This window comes from Podarcis erhardii (genome assembly GCF_964252035.2).
Source record: "Podarcis erhardii genome assembly, chromosome: 5".
NCBI lineage: Eukaryota > Metazoa > Chordata > Lepidosauria > Squamata > Lacertidae > Podarcis > Podarcis erhardii.
Genome location: NC_138509.1, coordinates 96,014,331 through 96,035,528, shown reverse-complemented (window position 1 = coordinate 96,035,528; position 21,198 = coordinate 96,014,331). Strand labels below are relative to the sequence as shown.

Genomic DNA, 21,198 nt, shown 5'->3' with positions numbered 1-21,198 from the left:
GAGCTGCCCACTGTTTGAGAACCACTGAAGCAAAGAATCTGACACATCTTCATATTCTCCTCTGGGGTCTTCTGTCAACAAGCGCATGGGCTCTGCTTCTGAGCTGCAAGGCCCAACTCCCAGGTGCCTCTGCGATAGCTCAGTGGGTAGAGCAAGAGACTTTTAATCTTAGGGTCGTGGGTTTAAGCCCCACGATGGGTGAAAGATTCTTGCATTGCAGGGGTTGGACTGGATTCTATGATTATTAACACTTGTAGTGTGAGTTACAGTATGTGTTTCTTTACTGCTAATGGTAGTAGGCATAGTAGTAGTAATAAATCAACTGAGAACATAATCTGTGAACTTCTTGTCAAATCGGCATTTTACTTTTCTCAGCATGCTGTTTATATAAGATTATTTTTGTGGCAGTAAAGTTCTGGTCGTAGGCTTTGCTGGCACTCTTAAATATTTAGGGCTGGGTCTGGACACTGGGGACTGTGGCTGAGCATGCAGTAGCACAGAGCAGATAAAGATGGTTAAAAACAAAGTAGTGAATAGAAAGGCTTTTTTCAAATGACAGCTATGTTAACACAGAATCTTAATATAAGCATGATAGCCGTAAAGTGAATCTCTAAACTAGATCAGTGCCTCTACCAAAGATAAGTGAGTTATGGGAGAAGTGCTGATAGTCTGCCTACCAAACACAAGGCATTTCATTTTCTCCTGATGAAAGTAAGTTGTTCAAGTCTCTCCAGTAGCTCTCTGACCTTGCTTCCACCCTCCAGTCATGGGAATTTCATTTTTGCCTGCTAATTTGTTTTTGTGAGGGGAAGGCAGGGATAGGCAGAGGCAGAAAGGAGCAGCCCTGCGAGGAGGGGAGGGGAAGAAAATATAAATTTTTCCAGTGTGCAGCTTTAACTTCAAAAACTACCATGAGTGCTGGCTGTAAGAAAGAGCCTATATGGCAATATTTCAAAGATGTTATCTTTGTAAGTAAAAAATGGAAGCATGTAAAATATGCAGAGGTGCCAGGTCTGGTTGGAATGAAAAAGTGTAAACAAACAAAGAACAAAAAAACCCACCCTTCTTAGTTGTAAATGAAAACCACATGGTCAGACTTCCGCCATTGTTTAAAAAATGTCAGACAAATGATCACAGCAGGGAACTCTTTAAAATGACTTGATTTATTTGGATATTCTTCCTTGCTCATTTGAGCCACCCCACCCTGCAATGCTACACTAATAATTACAGAGTGTTGTTGAAAGCACTGTGCGTTTTCTTTAAGCTGTGCATATTGATAGTGGGTAGCAGATCAGATAGGGGAGATTGATGAGTTCCCCATCCATGTCCCATAATGCCTTGCTATCTCTCTCTTTCCCATTCAGATATGCCTATAATATTGGCCTGAAAGAGGTGATGGAGGTGCTCAGCAAAGTCGTTCTGGAGTTCCCACTGCAGCAGCTAAACGCGGAAAAGGACCCTCAACATTACTGCATGCTGGTAGTCCCTGTGAGTTTCCCTGCTCTCTCGCTGGATGCAGTGTCTGTCCTTAGTTCTTCAGGAACTCCTCTCTATTTGGAGAAAGGGCAGTATTCGCTGTTCCAGAGACACAGGTCTGAACCAGCTGCCTCCGATGAGATACTGCTAGATTCTCCCTGGGCAATTGTTTCCTGTGTTGGATTTTGTGAACTGTAAAAGCATTATCTGCAGAGAAAGTGTTCGCTGTGTTTTCAATTTCCTGCTCATCTGTGGTCTGGAAAGCTTATTATCTATCATCTATCTATCTATCTATCTATCTATCTTTTCTTTTCTTTTTAAAAAAATACTTCTTATGCACCCTTCACCAAAAAGGCAGCATACGAAAGTGTAAATAGGATCAATTCACGCAGCATACATTAAAAGCCAACAAAGCAAGCATAAGAAAATCCAACAAGTCAAAATCCCTAACGTAGCTGCATCTTTTCATTCTTGCTTCCCCCTCCCCTTTCCTCTGTCATGGTGCCGCTGCCTCTTAAATGCTTTAATAGTTTTCTTTCGTAACTCCTCTTGCCTGTAAGTATAAAATAGTAAGAAGCTGTTAACAGGCTCTGGCCAAAGTGCTATACTTAGTGGGGCTGTCTTGCTGCTTCCAGAGTGCTAATTAAATGGTGCAGGAGAGGATTGGCCAGGAATGCAAAGGGCTCCCTGTCTTTCATCCTTTCTCCTGTTCCTGGCAGTCTGTGCTGATAATCCTTGCAGTGCCCTGACTTGTCTCGGGCGAGCGCAAACGGAGCTTCAGGAAGGCTTCTTAAGCGAGGGGTGCATTCGACAACTAGCCTCCCCCAGAGGATACATGGGGGGCTCCACTGGAGCCCAACTTAATTGCTCCTTTCTTCCACTCCTGCTGTTGTGTCAGAGGAACCTGCCTGGTGCGTTCTTGCTCAGAATTGTCTACACCAGAAGTGGGAAACCTTTTAAGAAGAGGATTGGACAAATTCGTGGAGGAGGGGGCTTTCGGTGGCTACTAGCCATAATGGCTGTGCTCTGCCTCCACATTTTTGAAGGCAGCAATGCTGCTGAGTACCAGCTGCTGGGGAGGGGAGGGGGCTGTTGTGCTCGCATCCTGCTCGCGGGTTTCCCACAGACATCTGGTTGGCCTGTGTGTGAGAACAGGATGCTGGACTAGATGGGCCATTGGCCTGATCCACCAAGCCTACCTGTCATGGATGTTTTAGCTGAGATTCCTGCATTGCAGGGGGTTGGACTAGATGACCCCTGGGGTCCCTTCCAACTCTACAATTCTATGGTTCCGTGTTCTTGGTGGGCTTGTTTGTTTGTTTTTCATCCTGAGGGCCATATTTTCTCATGGTCAACCTTCCTGGGGCCACCTGCACATTGCAGGTAGGGCAACGGATGTGGCTCTTTGTGTAGTGGGCTATAGGTCATCCATGCAAAAATTGGTGTTTTCTATAGAGGCATCTCTATGCATCCAGGCATTAACACAGCTGAAGGGCATATAGCAGCCAGGCAAAAGAACTGGAAGAGTTCTTTTGATTGGAATCCCCTCTCCATTCTCCCCCACCCCGTGTTGATTTCTCTAAACCAGGCACCTCTACCCTTTCCAGACCCAGGACCCACTTTTAATGCAGCAGAGACTCATTTCTTAACCTTTCACCATATGTTTGCATGGTGGCAGTGCTCCTGTTGAGACTCACCTTGAATCAGGCTGCAGCCCACCAGGTGAAGACCAGTGTTCTAGGCTGATACATTGCTTTGGGTTGGAATCTTGTCCCTTCCATTGAAGGCTCTCCTCTCTTCCTGCACCACCCTCCCTTTTCTCCAGTCCTCTGGAGCTAATCTGGGGAAGGTGTGTGGGTGGCTGCAAGAGGGAGGGGAAACTGGGCAGAAACTACCTTCTTCCAAGTCCCACGGACAGAAGCCTCTGCTGGATTAGAGAGCCTTCCGTCAGCAGACAGACCCTGCTGGATCCAATCCAGTGCTTTTCATAATGAATATTGCAGGTTTTTTTTTCTTCTTTCGGCTAAATGTTTTCCATATTTAACTGGTTTTGTTTTACTCCTTGTGTGTTGCCTTGGGTGCTTACAAAAGGTGAAACATGAGTAAATAAATTCTTTTTTTTTTTTAATGCCTTTTTCATGGTACATGCAAAACTTGCCATTCATTCCTGTTATGCGGAGGGCTTTGCCAGGATGTCACTCACGTCCTCTTGAGTGTAAACAAAGCTTGCAAATTAATTCTGCGTTTCCATGTCATGCAAGCTGCCCCCAAAATTAACTCCACACACACACAAGCACAGAGTATATACAGTCCCCGCCCCTTGCATCTTTATTTTAATTTACGGAATAAATAATAATCCGCTACATGATCAAGATACTTTTTAAAAAATCAACCCAATTTCTAGAACAAATGGAAATTACTTTTTTTTTTTTAACAAGCTCTCTGTTAATAAGCAAGCAGCTCTGGTCCTTGTGAGAATGTGAACTATTAGTGGGAATGTTGACTGCCTTTAGAGCAAGTTTTTGGCTCCCCAGCTCCCATATTCTCTGACCTTTGGCCATTCTGGCTGGGGCTGATGGGAGTTGTAGTCCAAGAACTTCTGGGTGGCCTTTGAAGGGCGCACAGATAACGCACATATTTATACAGTAATAGATAATGTGAAAGGAGTTTAATTTATTTTGGCTTCGCCCAAATCTGTAACCTGTAACTGGTTGCTGTGGAGCAAAATCAACAGAAGCGCTAAGCCTCAAGTACAAGCGATTCTTGTTTATTTGTAAGTTGTAATAAATTCCCACCATGCTGCAGTGTATGTGATGGAGCTGCGTTGTAAGGCCCTCATCCGTCCTGAACTGCCAAGCAGGGACAATGCACCATCTCCAATTGCACGAGTTTTAATTAGTATCACAATCAGATGTTGCTACAGGTGCTAATAAAGCATCCTGTCGTTCTGTTGCCAACTCTTAAGGCCTTGTTTTCAAACATCTGGAAAAGGGGTTGCACTCAATGACCCTTGGGGGCCCTTCCAGCTCTACAATTCTGTCATTCTATGATTCCAGAAAGGAGCTAGCTCTAAATGTGTTTAATGTTATTGATGGCCAAAGTAATTTAGCCTTAATGCAGACTTTGCCAACCCCGGGGAGTATCAGCTTGGAGGGTACCAGGTGGTCAAAGGCTGCCTTATTGTTTTCCATTAATTTAGGCCATCTTTTCTCAAACTTTGGGCCCCCAGCTTTTATTGGACTACAACTCCCAACATCCCTGACCACTGGTTCTGGTAGTGAGGAATGATGGGAGCTGCAATCCAGCAGCAACAGGGGACCCAAGGCTGAGAAAGGCTTATTTAGACAATGTCAGGGCTGTGAACTGCTGTCAGCATGTCAGGGTCAAATTCTCTAGTGATAAGATGATGAACAAAGGAAGCCTTATACTGAATCAGGGCTTTGGCCCATCCAGATTGGTACTGCCTGCATTGGCCGGTAGTGGCTCTCCAGGGTTTCAGGCTGAACTCCTTCCCATACCTACCTGGAGATGCTTGAGATTGACCCCAGGACCTTCTGCATGCTCTGCCTGTGCTCTGCCACTGAGTTATGTCTCTCCCCAGAGGGCTCTATATTTGTATAACGTAACACAATGTTTCTCAAAACTTGACTCTCCAGCTGCTTTTGGACAACAATTCCCATCATCCCTGACTAGCTAGGGATGATGGGAATTGTAGTAAAAAACAACATCAGCTGGAGACCCAAATTTGGGAAACACTGATGTAATGGCACGTCTGTTATGATACCTCTAAGTGGTCACCTCTTTGTCTCTCTTCTGCCCACTTTACCCCTCTAACAGTTGCTGAAGAACTGGGCTCCAGTCTTCAAGAACTACATAAAGCGGGCGTCAGATCACTTGGATGCCTTGCACGCCATTGAGGAGTTCTTCCTAGAGCACGAAAACCTATGCATGTCCATGGCCAAAGTGAGTTTTTATGCCAATGGGAAGGGTGTGTGTGTGAGAGAGAGAAAGAGCTTGTTCTTTCCAACGTGTCTGCTTGAATTATGCCTTGTTTTCTGCACCAGCACTTAGAGTTGTCCCTTATCAGGAAGGGAAGGGTTCATGTGCCTGTCAGCAGGAGTTGATTAAGAAGCTGCTTTCCGATCGTTGAAAGGGACTTGTTTGTGCAGCCAACACGGTTGGCGCAGAACACACTGCTGTGTGCCCCTTGTTAAAGGCAAATGTCCAAGACGCACAAACACCAAGTGCTTGCTGTGTAGCAAGAAGACGCTAACCCTCAGATCAGATCCCAGTTTAGAAAGCAAGTTTTTGCAAAGGCTCAGAAGCCTAAGCTACTCAAACCACAGGGGTCCGCACAAAATCTTCTGTTTTTGGCAAAAGATGCCACCTTTTCAGACTTTTCCTCTGTAGCATTGTTGAGTTTGAAGGAGGGGTGTTAAGTGAAAATGGAGACCTTTGAGATTTTGCGCCGGCTCCTGAATCGCAGAAGTCTTTCTTCTCCCCTGCGCTGGTGGAGACATACAAGTCTCCTCCATCACCTGCACTGCTGAGACTGCCAGGGACCTTGGAGGGCGTGTGCCTCTTCGCCAAACGTTCCTCTTCAACCAAGCTTTCTGCTGATTAATATTCCACAGCGTTTTAAATGTATTTGTGGGAAGGCGGCGGGGGGCGGGTGTTAATAATTTTGGTGTCTTTGTTTTAACTATCTTGTATTTTATTCTGAGAGCCACCCTGAGAACTTGTGATGAAGGAACATTTTTGCCTGGTGCCTCAAGATATATAATGAAGGTGCCAGGCAGACATAACTGGGGTTTGGCAGTGTGGTGGGGCTGCATTGTTTTTATTTAAAAGTCCTGGCATTTCTATGAAGCCTCAGAAACTGAAAGAGGGCTGTGGGAGCCTTGCCTGCTCTGCACAGTTCCCTGTCCTCAGCCTACTCATCTTGCATCCCAGGGCCTCTCCTACCAACCAGCCAAGCTTCTGACATTGGTTTGCTGTGCCCTTTCGACCCCCGAGTAAGCACCTGATCCAGAATAAACTGCCCACTTCTTCTTAGTGCCACTGTATTCTGCTCTGGTCAGACCTCACCTGGAGTACTGTGTCCAGTTCTGGGCACCACAGTTCAAGAAGGACACTGACAAACTGGAACGTGTCCAGAGGAGGGCAACCAAAATGGTCAAAGGCCTGGAAACGATGCCTTATGAGGAACGGCTAAGGAAGCTGGGCATGTTTAGTTTGGAGAAGAGGAGGTTAAGGGGTGATATGATAGCCATGTTCAAATATATAAAAGGATGTCACATAGAGGAGGGAGAAAGGTTGTTTTTTGCTGCTCCAGAGAAGCAGACGCGGAGCAATGGTTCCAAGCTACAAGAAAGAAGATTCCACCTAAACAGTAGGAAGAACTTCCTGACAGTAAGAGCTGTTCGACGGTGGAATTTGCTGCCAAGGAGTGTGGTGGAGTCTCCTTCTTTGGAGGACTTTAAGCAGAGGCTTGACAACCATATGTCAGGAGTGCTCTGATGGTGTTTCCTGCTTGACAGGGGGTTGGCCCTTGTGGTCTCTTCCAACTCTATGATTCTATGATTCTTAAGTGCCCATGGCTTTTGTTGCAGGTGTTGATGACTTTCTACCAGCTGGAAATCTTGGCAGAAGAGATGATTCTCTCCTGGTTTTCTCAACGGGACACATCGGATAAAGGCAGGCAGCTTCGTAAAAACCAGCGGGTGAGTCTCCAGAGTGAGAGGAAGCCTTTATTGGCAGTTGCGTTGACACTTTCTGTTGAGACCAGCAAGTGCACACATGGCACCTTTTGGCAGTCTCTCTCCAGGGTTTCAGGCAGAGGGAACTGCCAGCCCTACCTGGGGATGGGGGAATGAACCAAGGACCTTCTGCGTACATTACAGGTGCTCTACTGCTGAGTTCCAGCCTATTTAAGCGGGGTAACATTCAGTAATGTGCTGACACACCCCTGCTGGAGCCTGAAATGGTACAGGCCATTCTGCCACCTCATTCTGTACCTATAAGCCCCATGCAGTGTGTGGTAAACAAAGGATGAAGCGAGCAAACTTCTGTGTACGTGTGGATCAGCCTATACAAGTGAGCTCAGTTGTTGGTCGCGAAAATGTCTGAAGCTGTTGGTGTTCCACTGGGGAATTGCCTTTGCCGATTTTGTCACGTCCTGTTACAGCTTCTTCTTTGCTTCCTCAGCTTCAGAAGTTTATCCAGTGGCTAGAGGAGGCCGAAGAGGAGTCGTCCGAAGGGGAGCAGAACTGACCTGGCAGCCTCTCTCAGAAAGAGATGCCCCCTCTCCGTGCTTCCAAGAGGGAGAGGGCCGCAGTGCCAGACCTTGCCTGGCGAAGCGGCGGAGCAAGCAAGAGCGAGACCCGGTGCATGGCGTGTACGTGGGGGACCTGAAAATCAAAGCTGACTGACAATCCCATTGCTGTTTATGTACTTAGCATCTTCCCCTGAAAAGGCACCGCACACAGGACAGTGAGAGACAAGTCAGAAGGAAAAGCCAGAGACATGTGGAATGTTAAAAGATTTTTCTGAGACATGTATGTGTGAGGGTGTGTGTATGTATGTGTGTATACAAACATGTATGTGTATACACACAAACATCTATGGTGCTGTATAAGGAAGCTGTCCACTGGGACGGGGGCTTTGCTGCTGCTGGAGGTGGTGACAGAGGCAGTTCCAGACCGATTTCCATGTCAGCCTTAACCCTTGGGGGCTTTGAGCCACTTCAGATTTGTGTAGAAGACAGTCCCATAAGACCAGATGCCCCAGCAGCCCCTGACTTTCCTGTAGTGCTGCACGTGCAGTGGGTGTCGTCCCCCCTCCCCCCATTTCCTTGAAGGGAACAGCTGGTAAAGCAACATGAGGCAGGAAGAGAGTTCAGCAGCCCAAAGTCAGGGCTGATACCCGAAGCCTCTGCTGCAGATGGAGGTGGAGTTGTTCCTGGATCCGGAGAGATTCAGAAGAGAGGTGGCTTAGCTTCCGTTTTAGCTTGGAGGTCCACTTGGCAATGCAGCCTTTGCCAGAATCACAGAGCCTTTTCTGTTTCAACTTCTGTTCATACAAAACGGGGAAACGTTCACCTACCTCACCAGGAGTTCATTCATAAATGAAAAATCTGTAGCAAGCAAGTGTTGTTCTTACGCCCCTGATGGTGGGAGCCTTTTGTCTGCGTCAAGCCTGCTTACTGACCAATCTCAACCCTTTGGATCTGGAACAGCAGATCCACACCCAGCTGCAGCAGAACAGATGTTCTTTTTATCTTACTAAGACACTGCTGGAGTCTGTCCTCTGCAGCATTTGACAGAGGTTGCTTCAGAACCCTTTGGGAGTTCTCTTTTGGCCCCTGGGGACACTCACATGGCATAGATGCAAGTTAGGTCAATCACACATGCTCCACATAATTCTAGAGATTTTCCAGCCATGCTTTATACAGGGCATAACCAAGATGGTTCCTTCTAGATGTTGTGGGACTAGAACTCCCATCAGCCCCAGCCATTGTGACCAGTGATCAAGGATGATGGGAGTTGTAGTCAAAGCAGCGTCTGGAGAGGACTGCATTGGCTAGCCCTGTTTTATATAAGAAACACTTATGTTTCCTCTTAAATACTGACATCAGAAGGCCTGTGGTTCTGGGTTTGGCCTAGGAGTGTGTGGTAGCACGTTCTCCCTGCTCTGGCACCATTCTCATAATTCACAGAGTCCTCAAGCAGCCACCTTCTCTTGAGTTGCAGGTCAGCATCATCCTTCTGCTAAAAGGGAACATGAGGCACAGCAGGCAGTTGCCTGTGTCTATCATCAGTCAGTCTGACTTGTTGACCTTGTTCCTTCCGGGAAAGGGCTGCAGTCTATCTAGAGGAAGGGAACCCGAGCTTTGCCAGTCTGGAGGTGGCTGTAACCATTGGTGCTGCTGTGCCATGCCGGCACATGTGGACTGCCAGAAGCCTCTGGGGGAGCATTGCCTGCTGGGATGGAAGCTCTTGAACATTGGTGGTGGTGTTGGGCTCTTCTTGTTGCCACATCCTCTTGTAAATGTTGGGAAAGACGATGTGCTTTTTCTGTGTCTGCCAATATTTAATTTGGGGAGTAATTAAACATCCCTTCTGCAAAGAATGGGCTTTCTATTCTGTAATGTCGGCATCTGAGCAAAAGTCTTGGGTAGGCCTCATTGGTCTGAGGCTCACAGGTTACCCCACATACGAAGAGTTTCTTAAATCCCATTTACATGTTGCTCAATTGGTGTGGTCGCTATAGCTCCTGCAGCAATATGTGTACCTGGAATGAGTTCTGCCCGTGTGGTTCACGTTCTTGTTATGTTTACGAACCGCACAAATGATGTCTGGACCCTTGGGAGGCCCGCCACTAATGCATGGTTTGCAAATGTGTTAGGAAGCCAGACTAGGTGAGCAGAAGCCGTTCTACCTCTCCATACCTGCATGGAGGGGAACAAACAACCACAGAGGTAGTGGCAAATGTAGCAATTGAAAGGCATATCGAATGGGGAGCTTAAGGTCCATTCCTTGTTTTGTGTGCTGAACAGGAGTTCCAAAATCCTTGTCGTGACTGGATTCCAGTGAGTGACTTAGTAGGGATTTTAAGTGGATTAATGGGACTGGTAACTTTTTCAATTAAGAGATACATGCCATTCTGAGAAATCATACTAGTAGCTGTCCTATTTTGGGTAACGTGACTGATGGGGTGGCTATAACGCAATCAGCAATGGAAAACGACTCTTGGGTGAGCTTCTGACCTGAACCATGGCAAGGTTGGCAGGATTGGGAAGTTGGTGGTGATAATGTATTTATGGTAACCAGTCACACACACAGTTGAAAATGGGCACTCCAGCATTGGTAATCCAATTCACATGTGATTTAAAAAACAACACCTTTGTCCCAGTTCACAAGTGATAGGATTGCACTTCCCTGATGAACTGTAATCCAGTGATTTCACTACTTATTTCCTGAGATAGCAAATCGTAGCAGAACGTGTTTCTTTCAATCCTGGTGTCATGCGATGCACACATTTTTCTTACTTTTGCTATGGGTAAAATTTACCTCTCCTTTTTAATATTAACCTGGTCCCTTGAGAAATGGAGGGCAATGTCTGGCAATTTTGAAGTCAGGGAAGAATTTGTTTTTGGTTTTTTTAATCTTCTCTCTTGGCTCTTGGAAATGTGTCTGGTTTTATGGACCATTAAATTGAAAAGAGTCCCTATTTGAGACTTTGGAAAATTTTTGCCCCTCCTGCAGTGATAAATTCTGTATATGAAGCCTTCCTTAACTCCCCCCACCTGCACACTATAACTGTTTATGGATGCAGATATAACACTCCACACACTCTAGTCTACTGTGAGCTCTCCAAGTGTTTACAAGCTGTATAAAATGCAGACATTTAAAAATCTTGCTGGATGCCTGAGGTTTTCTCTTTTAACAGTTCAAAGGTGGCTTTAAAATGGGTTTGCCTTGCAATTCCATATCTGATGGGGTTTTTTTTGACTAGAGGCAGAGAATACTTTGTGCCATGTAACAAATCTATGTTCTGCTCAAATCCTGTGCTCTGAAAGTACCAATTTTTATTGTGTGCATTGATTGCTAACATTCAGTCATACTGGAATTGGAGCATTCTCTAGATTTGTTGAACAAAAGAATCCAGCAGTGCCATCCTATGCATGTCTGTTTGGAGGGAAAAAATCCTACTGGGCTCACTGGGATTTACTCCCAAAGTGCGTTTTAGGCAGCAGGCTTGAGAGTATGAAAATGAAGCTGTTACAAATGATATATCAGAAGCAACCATCTGAAAAACATTTGCACTGTCCAGACCAAGGTTTCCCAAACTTGGGTCTCCAGCTGTTTTTCGACTATAACTCCCATCATCCCTAGCTAGCAGGACCAGTGGTCAGGGGTGATGGGAATTGTGGTCCAAAAACAGCTGGAGACCCAAAGTTTGGGAAACCTGTGTTCTAGACGATGTCCGGTGATGTTACTTTAAAGAACCTTGCCTGAAAACCTGATTTCAAGGTAGACTCCCAATTGTAGCTGAACAACCCTTTATATATTCCTACTTGATAAGTGGAACAGAAACAGCTTCCCCCCAACCTGGGCCTAGCCTATATGCGTGTGGTTTGTGTTCAGCAGTTACATGATTCCCTGAAATAATTGTGTGCTGGGGCCTATCAAGCATTTTGCTGGTATAAAAATGAATAATGTTGGATGCGAATCACTCCATAGAATATATCACAATCTTTAAATGTGCACCAGCATAACCCTTTATATGAAATGGAGAGGATGTGCCTGCTTCTCAGATACTGCTCATGCAGTTGCCAAGGTACGAAGAGAAAGACAGTGTTGGGCTAGTTGCTGATAAATCTCTTTGGTCAACAATGTAATTTGGACTAGGGGGTAGAATCCTGCCTGTTTGGATTGGCACGGTTCCACTTGAGAGGGTGGGAAACTAGTCTGAGTGCAGCAATGGGAATAACAAATCACAGTGCAAAACACAACCCCCCCTGTGCTTGAGGCTATGTGCAAACTGCAATTCCACACAAGTTCGGAGAAGGAATTGTGAGAGTGGCATTGGGCATTGAATTCTGCATTCCTGAAAATCTTTGCTTTAAAATAATGTTTAGCCTTCACGGGTGTGAAGATATGCTTGAAAGCTCATGCAAAGGCTGAAGAAACCTTAGCCACAGGGATTGCTAAGTAAGATTTGTTCAAGGAAGAGGTGGGGCTTAAGACTTGCATATCTTTTTGGCCCTTTCCATGACTAATAGGAGCAGAATGAATAATTCAGAAGAAATTATGCAACTGTACCTAATTTGCATAATTAACAAGGCTCCAGAACTTGCCTTTTCTTGCTGCATCATTTTAATTTATTTTGTGTTTTTTAATTTTAAATCTCTATAAATTCTGTATAAATAAATGCAAGACAGCTTAGAAAAAAGAAATGTCTTTACACACATCACTTGAGAAGGGGAAATTAACAATAAAAATAAAACATTTGGGGTTTTTTGTATGCTGCTTTTCCACGGTAAACCAAGCATTACATAGTGTACACTGCATCTGTTTTGCCAGGTGGTCTGTTTAAACTGCCTGGTGGCAATTTGATCCATTAAAATAAATATATTAAAAAGTGAAGGTGGCAATTTGATCCATTAAAATAAAATTCCAAAATCCATAGTGAAATGATACCTCTTACTGGGACAAACCAAAACGTCACAAACTATTGCAAGCTTTCAAGTTATCCAGAATTCATCAGGTAAGAGGTTCTAAAAGGTAGGAACTGGAGGGAAGTGCAAAACTGTTTGTTGTAGCCATACAGTCAGCATTTAGATTGCCCCATTTTCAAAAAAAAGGGTGCCGCCATTGCTTCTTTATCCTTGCTTTGTAACCTTATATGTGTAACACCTAGCACAAACTTATTCAGTCTGCTACTTCCACCTTGGAATGAAGTCTAAAAACCAGCCTTATTTGCATAACATCTTTCCTGATTAAGTGTTCTGGGTGGCTCAAGCATTTGCATATTTTGGTTGCTCAACAATGGATTTTGGAGTTCCTGTATAGATAGAAATCAGTTCACATTAAGATCCGATCACTAGGCAATCAGCAAGCCCCTAGCTGTTGACAGGATCAGGTACAAGTGTAAGCCCTTCTGCAAACGAAAGGAGAAGCAGAAGCAGTCTGACAAGTCTTCATGTGAGAATTGGTCTCAGGCATTCCAGAGGGGCACCTAGGTAAGAGGCCTTTACCACTTGAAAGGTTAAGGCAGCAACCATGCACAATCACTAGAGTATATCTTATTGAACATTGTGCTACCTACTTCAGAATAATCACCTACCTAATAGCTGACATAAGATTTAGCTTTCCACCTCACAAAAGGAGGGGAAATGTTATTAGGAAGTAGCATCTGCTACCGGGCCGGGCCGGCCCACCCATAAGGCAAAGTGAGGGGATCGCTTCAGGCAGCAGCAGATGCTGATCTTCCTTGTTCTTGATGTAGATTTTCACTCACCCCTTCTTCTCTGGTGTGGGAGGCACCATGACTCAACAGTGTGCATGGACACCCAAGAGAGAAGGGACCACTGGCATCTGTTCAGAACTAGCTGCTCCCAGTCTCTATTCAGCCCAACTCCAATAGGACTGAATTTCCATATAAATTCCGACCCAGCAGCTTGACAGGTCATGCTCTGCCTCCCCATGAGAGCTATCTCCACAATAAATGGCTGGTTTCTAAGGTGCCTTAGGATTCCTTGTAGCTTCTGCTGCAGCAGAATAATGACTGGAATGTGGTTGCTTTAAAACTGCCTTTTTATCAGTTCTCAGACTGTATTTAAGCTCCAGAACCAACATGGCTATAACAGAAAAACATTAAGCACCCTTCATTCACTGCATCACCAATTAATTTAAAGCTTATCGGTGATCTAATGCTTACCTAAAGTAGCAGCAGCTTTATTGTCTGTAGCGACTTGAGCAACCACAATTTATTTTAAAGTCAACAGGCGCTCTGCCTCCACTCATGTGCATATGGTACCTGCAAGAGAGATGGGAAACCACTAGCTCCAAGAAAGCAGGGCCTGCTGGCTAGTCCCAACAATGCATACTGAGCACCTGTCTTTGAAAACAATAAAACAAGCCTAAGTGAACATTTTTGCTTCTGAGCCAAAGAGAGATAGAAATACGTTTGTGCATATATGCTTGTTTTTGTTTTAACGGGGCTTGGCCTGGGCTTCCTATAGAATGTTTTCTGGTGCTGTATACTTCCCCTCACGCTGCAAGTTTAGCCCTGAAACATCTTACGAACAAAAGGAGATCAGGCCATGGCCCATCTAGCCCAGCATCCTGTTCTTACAGTGGCCAACCAGATGCCTGTGGGAAACCCTTCAGCAAGACGTGAGCACAAGGCCCTTCTCTCTTACTGTAGTTTCCAGCAAGAAGCATTGCTGCCTCCGTCCGAGGAAGTATAGAATCAGAGAGTTGGAAGGGACCCCAAGGGTCATCTATTCCAACCCCCTGCAATGCAGGAATATGCAGCTGTCCCGTATGGGGACTGAACCTGCAACCTTGGCGTTATCAGCACCACACTCTATAACCAACTGAGCAGGATAGTTCTCTCCTCTCTCCTCCATGAATTGTGATATTTTGTTTCTGTCCTTAACCCATATACACTTTGCACATATCAGAGGAATGAATGATCAGTTTATTACACAAAACTGAATTTATATCTTCCCTTTTCCTGCTAGGAGATCAAAAGAATACTGTGCGGGGCGGACTTGTTTCCATTTGTTATTATGGCATGTATTTTTGTATTCCAAACCGCCCTGTGATCTTCGGATGAAAGGTGGGGCAGAAATTCAATAAAGAGGAACAGCTGCTCTCTTAAAGCCATCCAAGTTGGTGGCCGTCCCTGTCTCCTGTGGGAGGGAGTTCCATAGTTTAACTCTGCTTATCTGTCCTGAATCTTCCAATATTCAGCCTCGCTGGATGTCCATGGCTTCCAGTTTTATGGAAGAGAAGCTTCTGTCTTTCAACTTCTCCGCAAGCTGTGCATAATGCCATGCGCATGAAAAATACTAAAAAGCATTGGAAGTACTCCACTGAGGTTCTGTCCCCCGCCCCCCAAAATGACCTGTTTTTGGGTGGTGTGTGTGTACATACACATATATACACCCATGATTTCCCCCAAAAAGCTCAACATCTTTGGCTGCCCCCCCCCCCCCGATGTCATGAATTTCTATCATGGCAATATTTTAGTACCTGTTTTCTACTTCTCTGTGGCGCGCTTAAGAGTCCTTAAAGCGGTCTGGGTACCACCTCCCTCGGGGCAAAATAAATAAATGAAGAACCCCCCCACCCCCCCCCCAATACCCGGCCTTCCCCTTGGCGACCCTCCCCCTGCGAAGCAGCTTCTCCCTGGGGCGCGGCTGCCCCTGGCCATGGAGGCTCCATTCTGCTGATATTCCCTGAAGGGCGAGGCGAGGGGCGCTGGCTGCAGGGGTGGCGACGGGGCCGAGGCCGAGGCCGGCGTCCGCGTGAGGCGGGGCTGGCGAGGCCCGGCGGCCGCGGAGGGGAGGAGCCGCCGCTGCCAGAGGAGGCGCTGAGGCGGAGGCGGGAGTTTGCGCGGTGAGGCGGCGGCGGCGGCGGCGGCGGCGGCCGAGGGGACCCGGCCCGGAGAGCGCGAGGCCTGCGTGGCCCGCCCAAGCCGCCCCGCTCCGGCTTCTGGAGAGGCCGCCGCGGCCGGCGGGACGCTCTCCGGCTTGGGCTACTGCTAGGCCGCGCCTGGCTTTGCTCAGAGGTCCCGGCGAGGAGGAGGAGCGGCGGCGGCCATGGCGGCGGCGGAGACCAAGATCATCTACCACCTGGACGACCAGGAGACGCCGTACCTGGTCAAGCTGCCCATCCCGGCCGAGCGGGTGACGCTGGGCGACTTCAAGGCGCTGCTCAACCGGCCCAACTACAAGTTCTACTTCAAGTCTATGGACGATGATTTCGGGTGAGACGGAGGCCCCGCTCCCCTCCTCTCCCTCCTCTCCCTCCTTCCTTTATCTTCTCTCCCCCCCCTTCAAAATCAACGCCTCGCCCCGGACACGTCTGCAGCAGCGGCGGCCGAAGCCCTCGGGATTCTGCCGCAATGAATGGCCGTCCTGTGTTGCTGACCTCCTTTCCCTCTCCTCCTCGCGAGTAGTGCGGGGCGAGCACAGCCCCCTGCCCTGGCTCATCTCCAGTGGGACCCCCAACAGGCAGGCAAGAGATTCTCCTTTCATAGGAGGGGACCCCGTCCCCCCAGGGTCATGTACTCCAACCCGCCCCCCCCGCAATGCAGGGATCTCAACACAAGCATCCATGGCAGTGTTTTGCTTAAAAACCTCCCAAGAAGCGGGAGCCCACCACCTCCCGAGGTTGTCCCATTTCCTTCTCAAGCTGATAGATTCTCAAGCCTTTGCAGAAGAGCCGAGGGAAGGGGAAAGGAAGGGGCTTGGGGAGACCTAAACCCACCTGAGCAAAGCCTCCTTCACCCCAAAGAGGTGAAATGTGGAGTGAACCTTAAATGCTCTTCTCTGCTAGGAGGATCTTCCAATGGCCAACCAGTGCCGGAATCGAGGTCTGTGTCTCTTTCTGGCTGCCTCTCACACACAATTCTCCCCATGTCACGTTGGGGGTTCTTTGCATTGGGGATGGAGGACTTGTGGCCCTCCAGATGCTGTTGGAAACCCCCCCCCCATCACACCCAGCTAACATAGCCAGGGAGGCTGGGAGCTGGGTTCCAGCATTGTCTGATTCCCCAGACCTCCCTTGCAGGCTATCTTCCCTTGAATACATTAGAGCAAGGCACTTCATAAGTTCCCACTCCTGATAAATTTCATTTTTCTTTGAGGAAGGAGATCTGTTGTTTGTGGGAACGGAGGTCTTCCAGCACCAGCCTTACTGCCGGCAAGCAGCCCAAGCGAGGAGAGAATAGGGCCGCTGGTGACTTAAGTGCGGTTGTAAGAGATGTGCCCCAAGAATCCCTTGCCGGGTCAAGAGGATGGGTTCAATAGTTGCCCTTTCTTTTCCCCAGCATCCTCTGCAGTGCACTTCTTAGCTTGTGCAGTCCCCTGAAAGGCCTTTTGTATACAGCTACTATCTAAAACTGTCCAGAAGAAGCAGCTACTGTAGAGTCCTGCTCTTTCACCCTGCAGCGCTCCCCAACATCCAAATCTTTGGTGTGTTGGGGACACTGACACCGCAAGGGAAATTAACCATGGTCTCTCTCCTGTCACTGTGCCCCCCCCCCCCCTGTTTTGATGCTTCCTTTTGCAGGACAAGGTAGTGTCTCTGAGTAAAATGCAGGAGAGGTTGTTTTCTTTTGGGCTGGCTTAGCTTCCCAAAACCTATTCCTTGTAAAACCCTGCCCTCTGCTCTGATTGTGTTCTGCTTTGGTTTGTGAGCCTCTCCCACAATCCTCTGAAGGCCGTGTAATTTTCCAGACTCTGATTGTATGTCCTAAGACACAAAGAAATTCCTCTTTAAGGAATTGGCTATGTACGGCTGCTGCTCCTTTCCCCCCCTCCTTATATTTCTGTGACACTCTCTTTCCTTCTTCGAAGGGTCTTTCTGTCTCTTGCAAATACACACACACACACTTCACACCTTGCTGTCTTTAACATCCTATCTCTGTGAATCTTTCCTGGTTTCCTGCTGCTCCTAGGGCTCCAGTAGCATTCACAAGATTGAAGTGTTCCTTTGGTGTTTGCTTGTGAGAACTGGACAGCAAGTTTTGTTAGAGCTTTGTAGTCCTACAAAGACATTCTGCTTGTGGCCACCTACCCTGGGGTTGTATCCTGCTCAGAGCTCTTGTTATAAAAGCTGATCTACACGTGCAGCACAAGTACATGGACCATCCTTTTTGGTACTGTAGCAATTCACAGTAGAAATCAGTATTTGTGTGCATGCTCCCCCATACACAAAACATTTCAGCAAAAAAGCTGAGGTAGAATCTCTCTTTCCATGGGTAGGAAGCATTTAATGTGTGGCACATTTGATTCTGTGACTTTCCCCAACTGCGTTCTGAAATAGTACAGTCCCATAGCTCTCCCCACCCCCGTCCTCCTGAATTTGCAGATGACTGCAAAGGCTGGTTTTGACCTAACAATGCATGTTTGGCTCAGAAGCCTGCACAAAGCTTGTGGAAAATGTAGGGAGTAAATCAATAGGAGGCATTTCCCCCCATATAAAGCACAGGCCATGATTTGCTGGTTTTCCTGGCATATGAAAAGTTCCAGGGATGTTGAGTTTTTTTGGCTCACATATTTGCTGGCTCTGTGTTTGTCATTCTTGATTTCAGTATATTGTATCTTGGTCCCTAAGCCCTAATATTTTAGCTGAGTCTGCTGTGTGTTGCTAAACAGCTGTTGCCTCCCAGGGAGAGAGGGCCTGGCCTTTCCTTGGTGGAGGAAATGCTGTGGATATAATGTTTATAAACCAGCACATTAGGATCTTTGAAATCTTACACTGGAAAATAATTGGTGCAGGTCTGTTGCAATCTTGCCATATGGGCTGAAATTGTATAGTGGTAAATGAAACATATGGGAAAAGTCAGGCTATTCATATCCAGCACTATGGTAGGATAGTGACTAGTGGATCAGAACTTGACCATGGAGACTTGTGTTTGAAGCTTTGCTTGGCCAGTATCAATAGCTCAGTTTAAGCTGCTTTATAGGGTTTTTGTTAGGATAAAACAAGAATACCGCGCACCCCCCCCCAAAGTTCTCAGAGGATTGGTGGGATAAAAAATGTGACACAATGATAATTACTTTATTTGGTGACAAAGATTCAAATTATTTATGCAGAACAGACTCTTTAAATAAATAGGGCGAACACCACAGTGCCTGTCCACCAGACAAATGGACGTCACTTGCAAAATAGATTCTGCTGGCAACCCCCTTGATTTTTCCCCCAGAGGGTTGAAGGTGGTAGGGAGGAGACATCGGATGAGAAGGTCATCTCACACAAGCAATGGTTATCGGCAATGTTAGAAACTAAGATGTGGAAGTTAGGAACTAAATGGCGCATTAAACCTAGGTTATGGGTGCCACAACAGAGTGTCTAGGCGGTTTTTATAACAAGAATGCAAAGCTGCAAATGAATGAACTGCAGCTACAATCTTATGCTCATTTTTCACATGGTCTAGTTTTCATCTTGGTATGAGCTTTCGTGTGCATGCACACATCTTCAGATAAGGTGTCTGAAGAAGTGTGCATGCACACGGAAGCTCATACCAAGAACAAACTTAGTTGGTCTCTAAGGTGCTACTGGACAATTTATTTATTTATTTTTATATATTTCTACTGCGTCAGACCAACACGACTACCTACCTGAATCTAGTTTTCGTCTGAAGACTGAAAAAAACAACAACCCATGCTTCCCCTGCCTTCCCTCCCTAATATTCTTATGAGGGCTCCTTCTCCAGTCTTAAGAGTGGCTGGAGTGGGGAGGCAGAAAAAGGTCTTTCCTTCCAGCAGTGGCAGTTTTAATCTGAAATCTTAGGTGCTGTACTGCACCCAGAGCTCAGGAACTGCTCGCATTAATGAAATTCCCTGTTGCAAAACTCGCCTAGAACAATGGGAGTTAAGAACACTGGTTTTCGGCAAGAGTATGTAAAGGTGTACATCAGCTCAGTTTGTGTATTGCATGTTTGCAAAACGTCTACTTTTTTTTTTTTTTTAGATAAATAGTGTGGATAGCATGTTAAGCCAGGCCTTAGATCTGCATTTAAGTACTACCTTTGCAAGGATACGTTGTGAGTTAAAGAGGAAAAAAGGGCTTCTAGCAAAATATTACTCAGTGGCCTGGTTTGCATGTTACTCTAAAGTTTAAACATACTATGGTTAAATGCGTCCATGCTGCTCAAAAGTTCCTAGATGCTCCTTTCCTGTTCCTGCTGTTGCCATGCCAGAGACAAGAAAGCTGGAGTCTGGCTTGTCACGTTATCTGAACCTGGGCTCCTCAAAACAAACCGCAATCAGGAACCAGGGTTTACTCTTGGCTTAGTGCTAGAGAAGCCAACCATGGGCCTGAGTTGGACAAAACACAGCGGAGACTCTGGCTTTTGTCATCTGCATCACGGCAGAAGCAGGAGTTGGGGAAGTGCTTTGTGGGAAAATCTTGAGCAGTGTTCAGGGACACACTGCTCAATCACTTTAAATCATAGCTTGCTTTAAGCTATGGGTTAATGCAGGGGTGGGACACCTCTGGACCTCCAGAGGTTGTTGGATTACGGCTCCCATCATCCCTGACCATAGGTCATACTGGCTGGGACTGATGGGAGTTGAAGTTCAACAACACCTGGCAGGCTACAAGTTTCTGCCCTTGGCTAACAGGATGTGTGGACAGGGCCAGTTTTCTTTAATATGCAAAAAGGAGATAGGATGTTTAAGAGTAAATGAAAACAGGACTAGGAGATAAATAAGGACATTTATATCTATATAGTCAAGTCAGGTAACCTTTATTGGCATCACATAAGAACATTCAGAATACATTCAGAATAGCTAGGCCAGTGCGATCTCATTGCCACCCCAGTCACCTGCCAAAGGGCTGAAGAGGCGAGCGATCCACCTCATCTCTGGTTTCCAGTAAGGGCAGGATCCTGTAGCATACTTCGGCGACAAAAATCAGATAGAGGAACTTAGCTACTGTCTTGGTGAGCTCCTGGTCTCTCCCTTGTAATAAGAAGTGCATGACCTCAGCCTCTGGTTTCCATGTTGGAATACATAGATGGTCTAGAAACTGTTGGCAGAGATCATCATACATTTTGCATTTAAGGGCCATGTGAATATCTATATAGTAATGGAACAAAAGATTCCTCAAAATAACTTGAGAAGTGCATTCCTATATAAGCGTACTTGGAATTAAGTCCTGTTGAGTTCAGTGGGGCTTCCTAGTTAAATGGCCTAGGATTGCAGCCGAAAGTGGATTACACAGCTCCCAAATCCTTTGCAAGTGTACATTTTTACATAATGAAGATTTCCACTTCGCGTGAGCATGTTCTAAAATTTAAACAGTACTGGAGAAATATAACTAATATATCATTTAATAAATAAAACAGTTGAATGTTGGATATCATTTCCATTAATTTTGTACTTTACTTGAAAGACTTCCATAGGAAACTATTATAGAAACCATTGTCATTGTATCAACAACTGCTGGAATAGGCATGACAAAGAATTGTGTCACT

At 46.3% G+C, this 21,198-nt stretch overlaps 2 protein-coding genes across 4 annotated transcripts in view; both read left to right on the top strand.

The window, feature by feature from the left end:
* The window catches only part of EIF2B5 (eukaryotic translation initiation factor 2B subunit epsilon), a 29,508-nt gene extending 18,614 nt beyond the window's left edge, over positions 1 to 10,894 (top strand). Inside the window, exons 13-16 of the mRNA XM_081862415.1 lie at positions 1,365 to 1,488; positions 5,314 to 5,439; positions 7,089 to 7,199; positions 7,684 to 10,894. Of these exons, the coding sequence (XP_081718541.1) occupies positions 1,365 to 1,488; positions 5,314 to 5,439; positions 7,089 to 7,199; positions 7,684 to 7,749 (427 nt within the window). The 3' untranslated portion in view covers positions 7,750 to 10,894. The remainder of the gene's footprint in view (positions 1 to 1,364; positions 1,489 to 5,313; positions 5,440 to 7,088; positions 7,200 to 7,683) is intronic.
* A 4,771-nt stretch (positions 10,895 to 15,665) lies between these two features.
* DVL3 (dishevelled segment polarity protein 3) overlaps positions 15,666 to 21,198 on the top strand; it is a 57,353-nt gene continuing 51,820 nt past the window's right edge. Inside the window, exon 1 of one of the 3 annotated variants that reach the window (XM_081862398.1) lies at positions 15,666 to 15,978. In XM_081862398.1, coding sequence (XP_081718524.1) covers positions 15,812 to 15,978 — 167 coding nt within the window. In that variant the 5' untranslated portion in view covers positions 15,666 to 15,811. The remainder of the gene's footprint in view (positions 15,979 to 21,198) is intronic. The other 2 variants (XM_081862399.1, XM_081862397.1) reach the window with 2 other exon arrangements.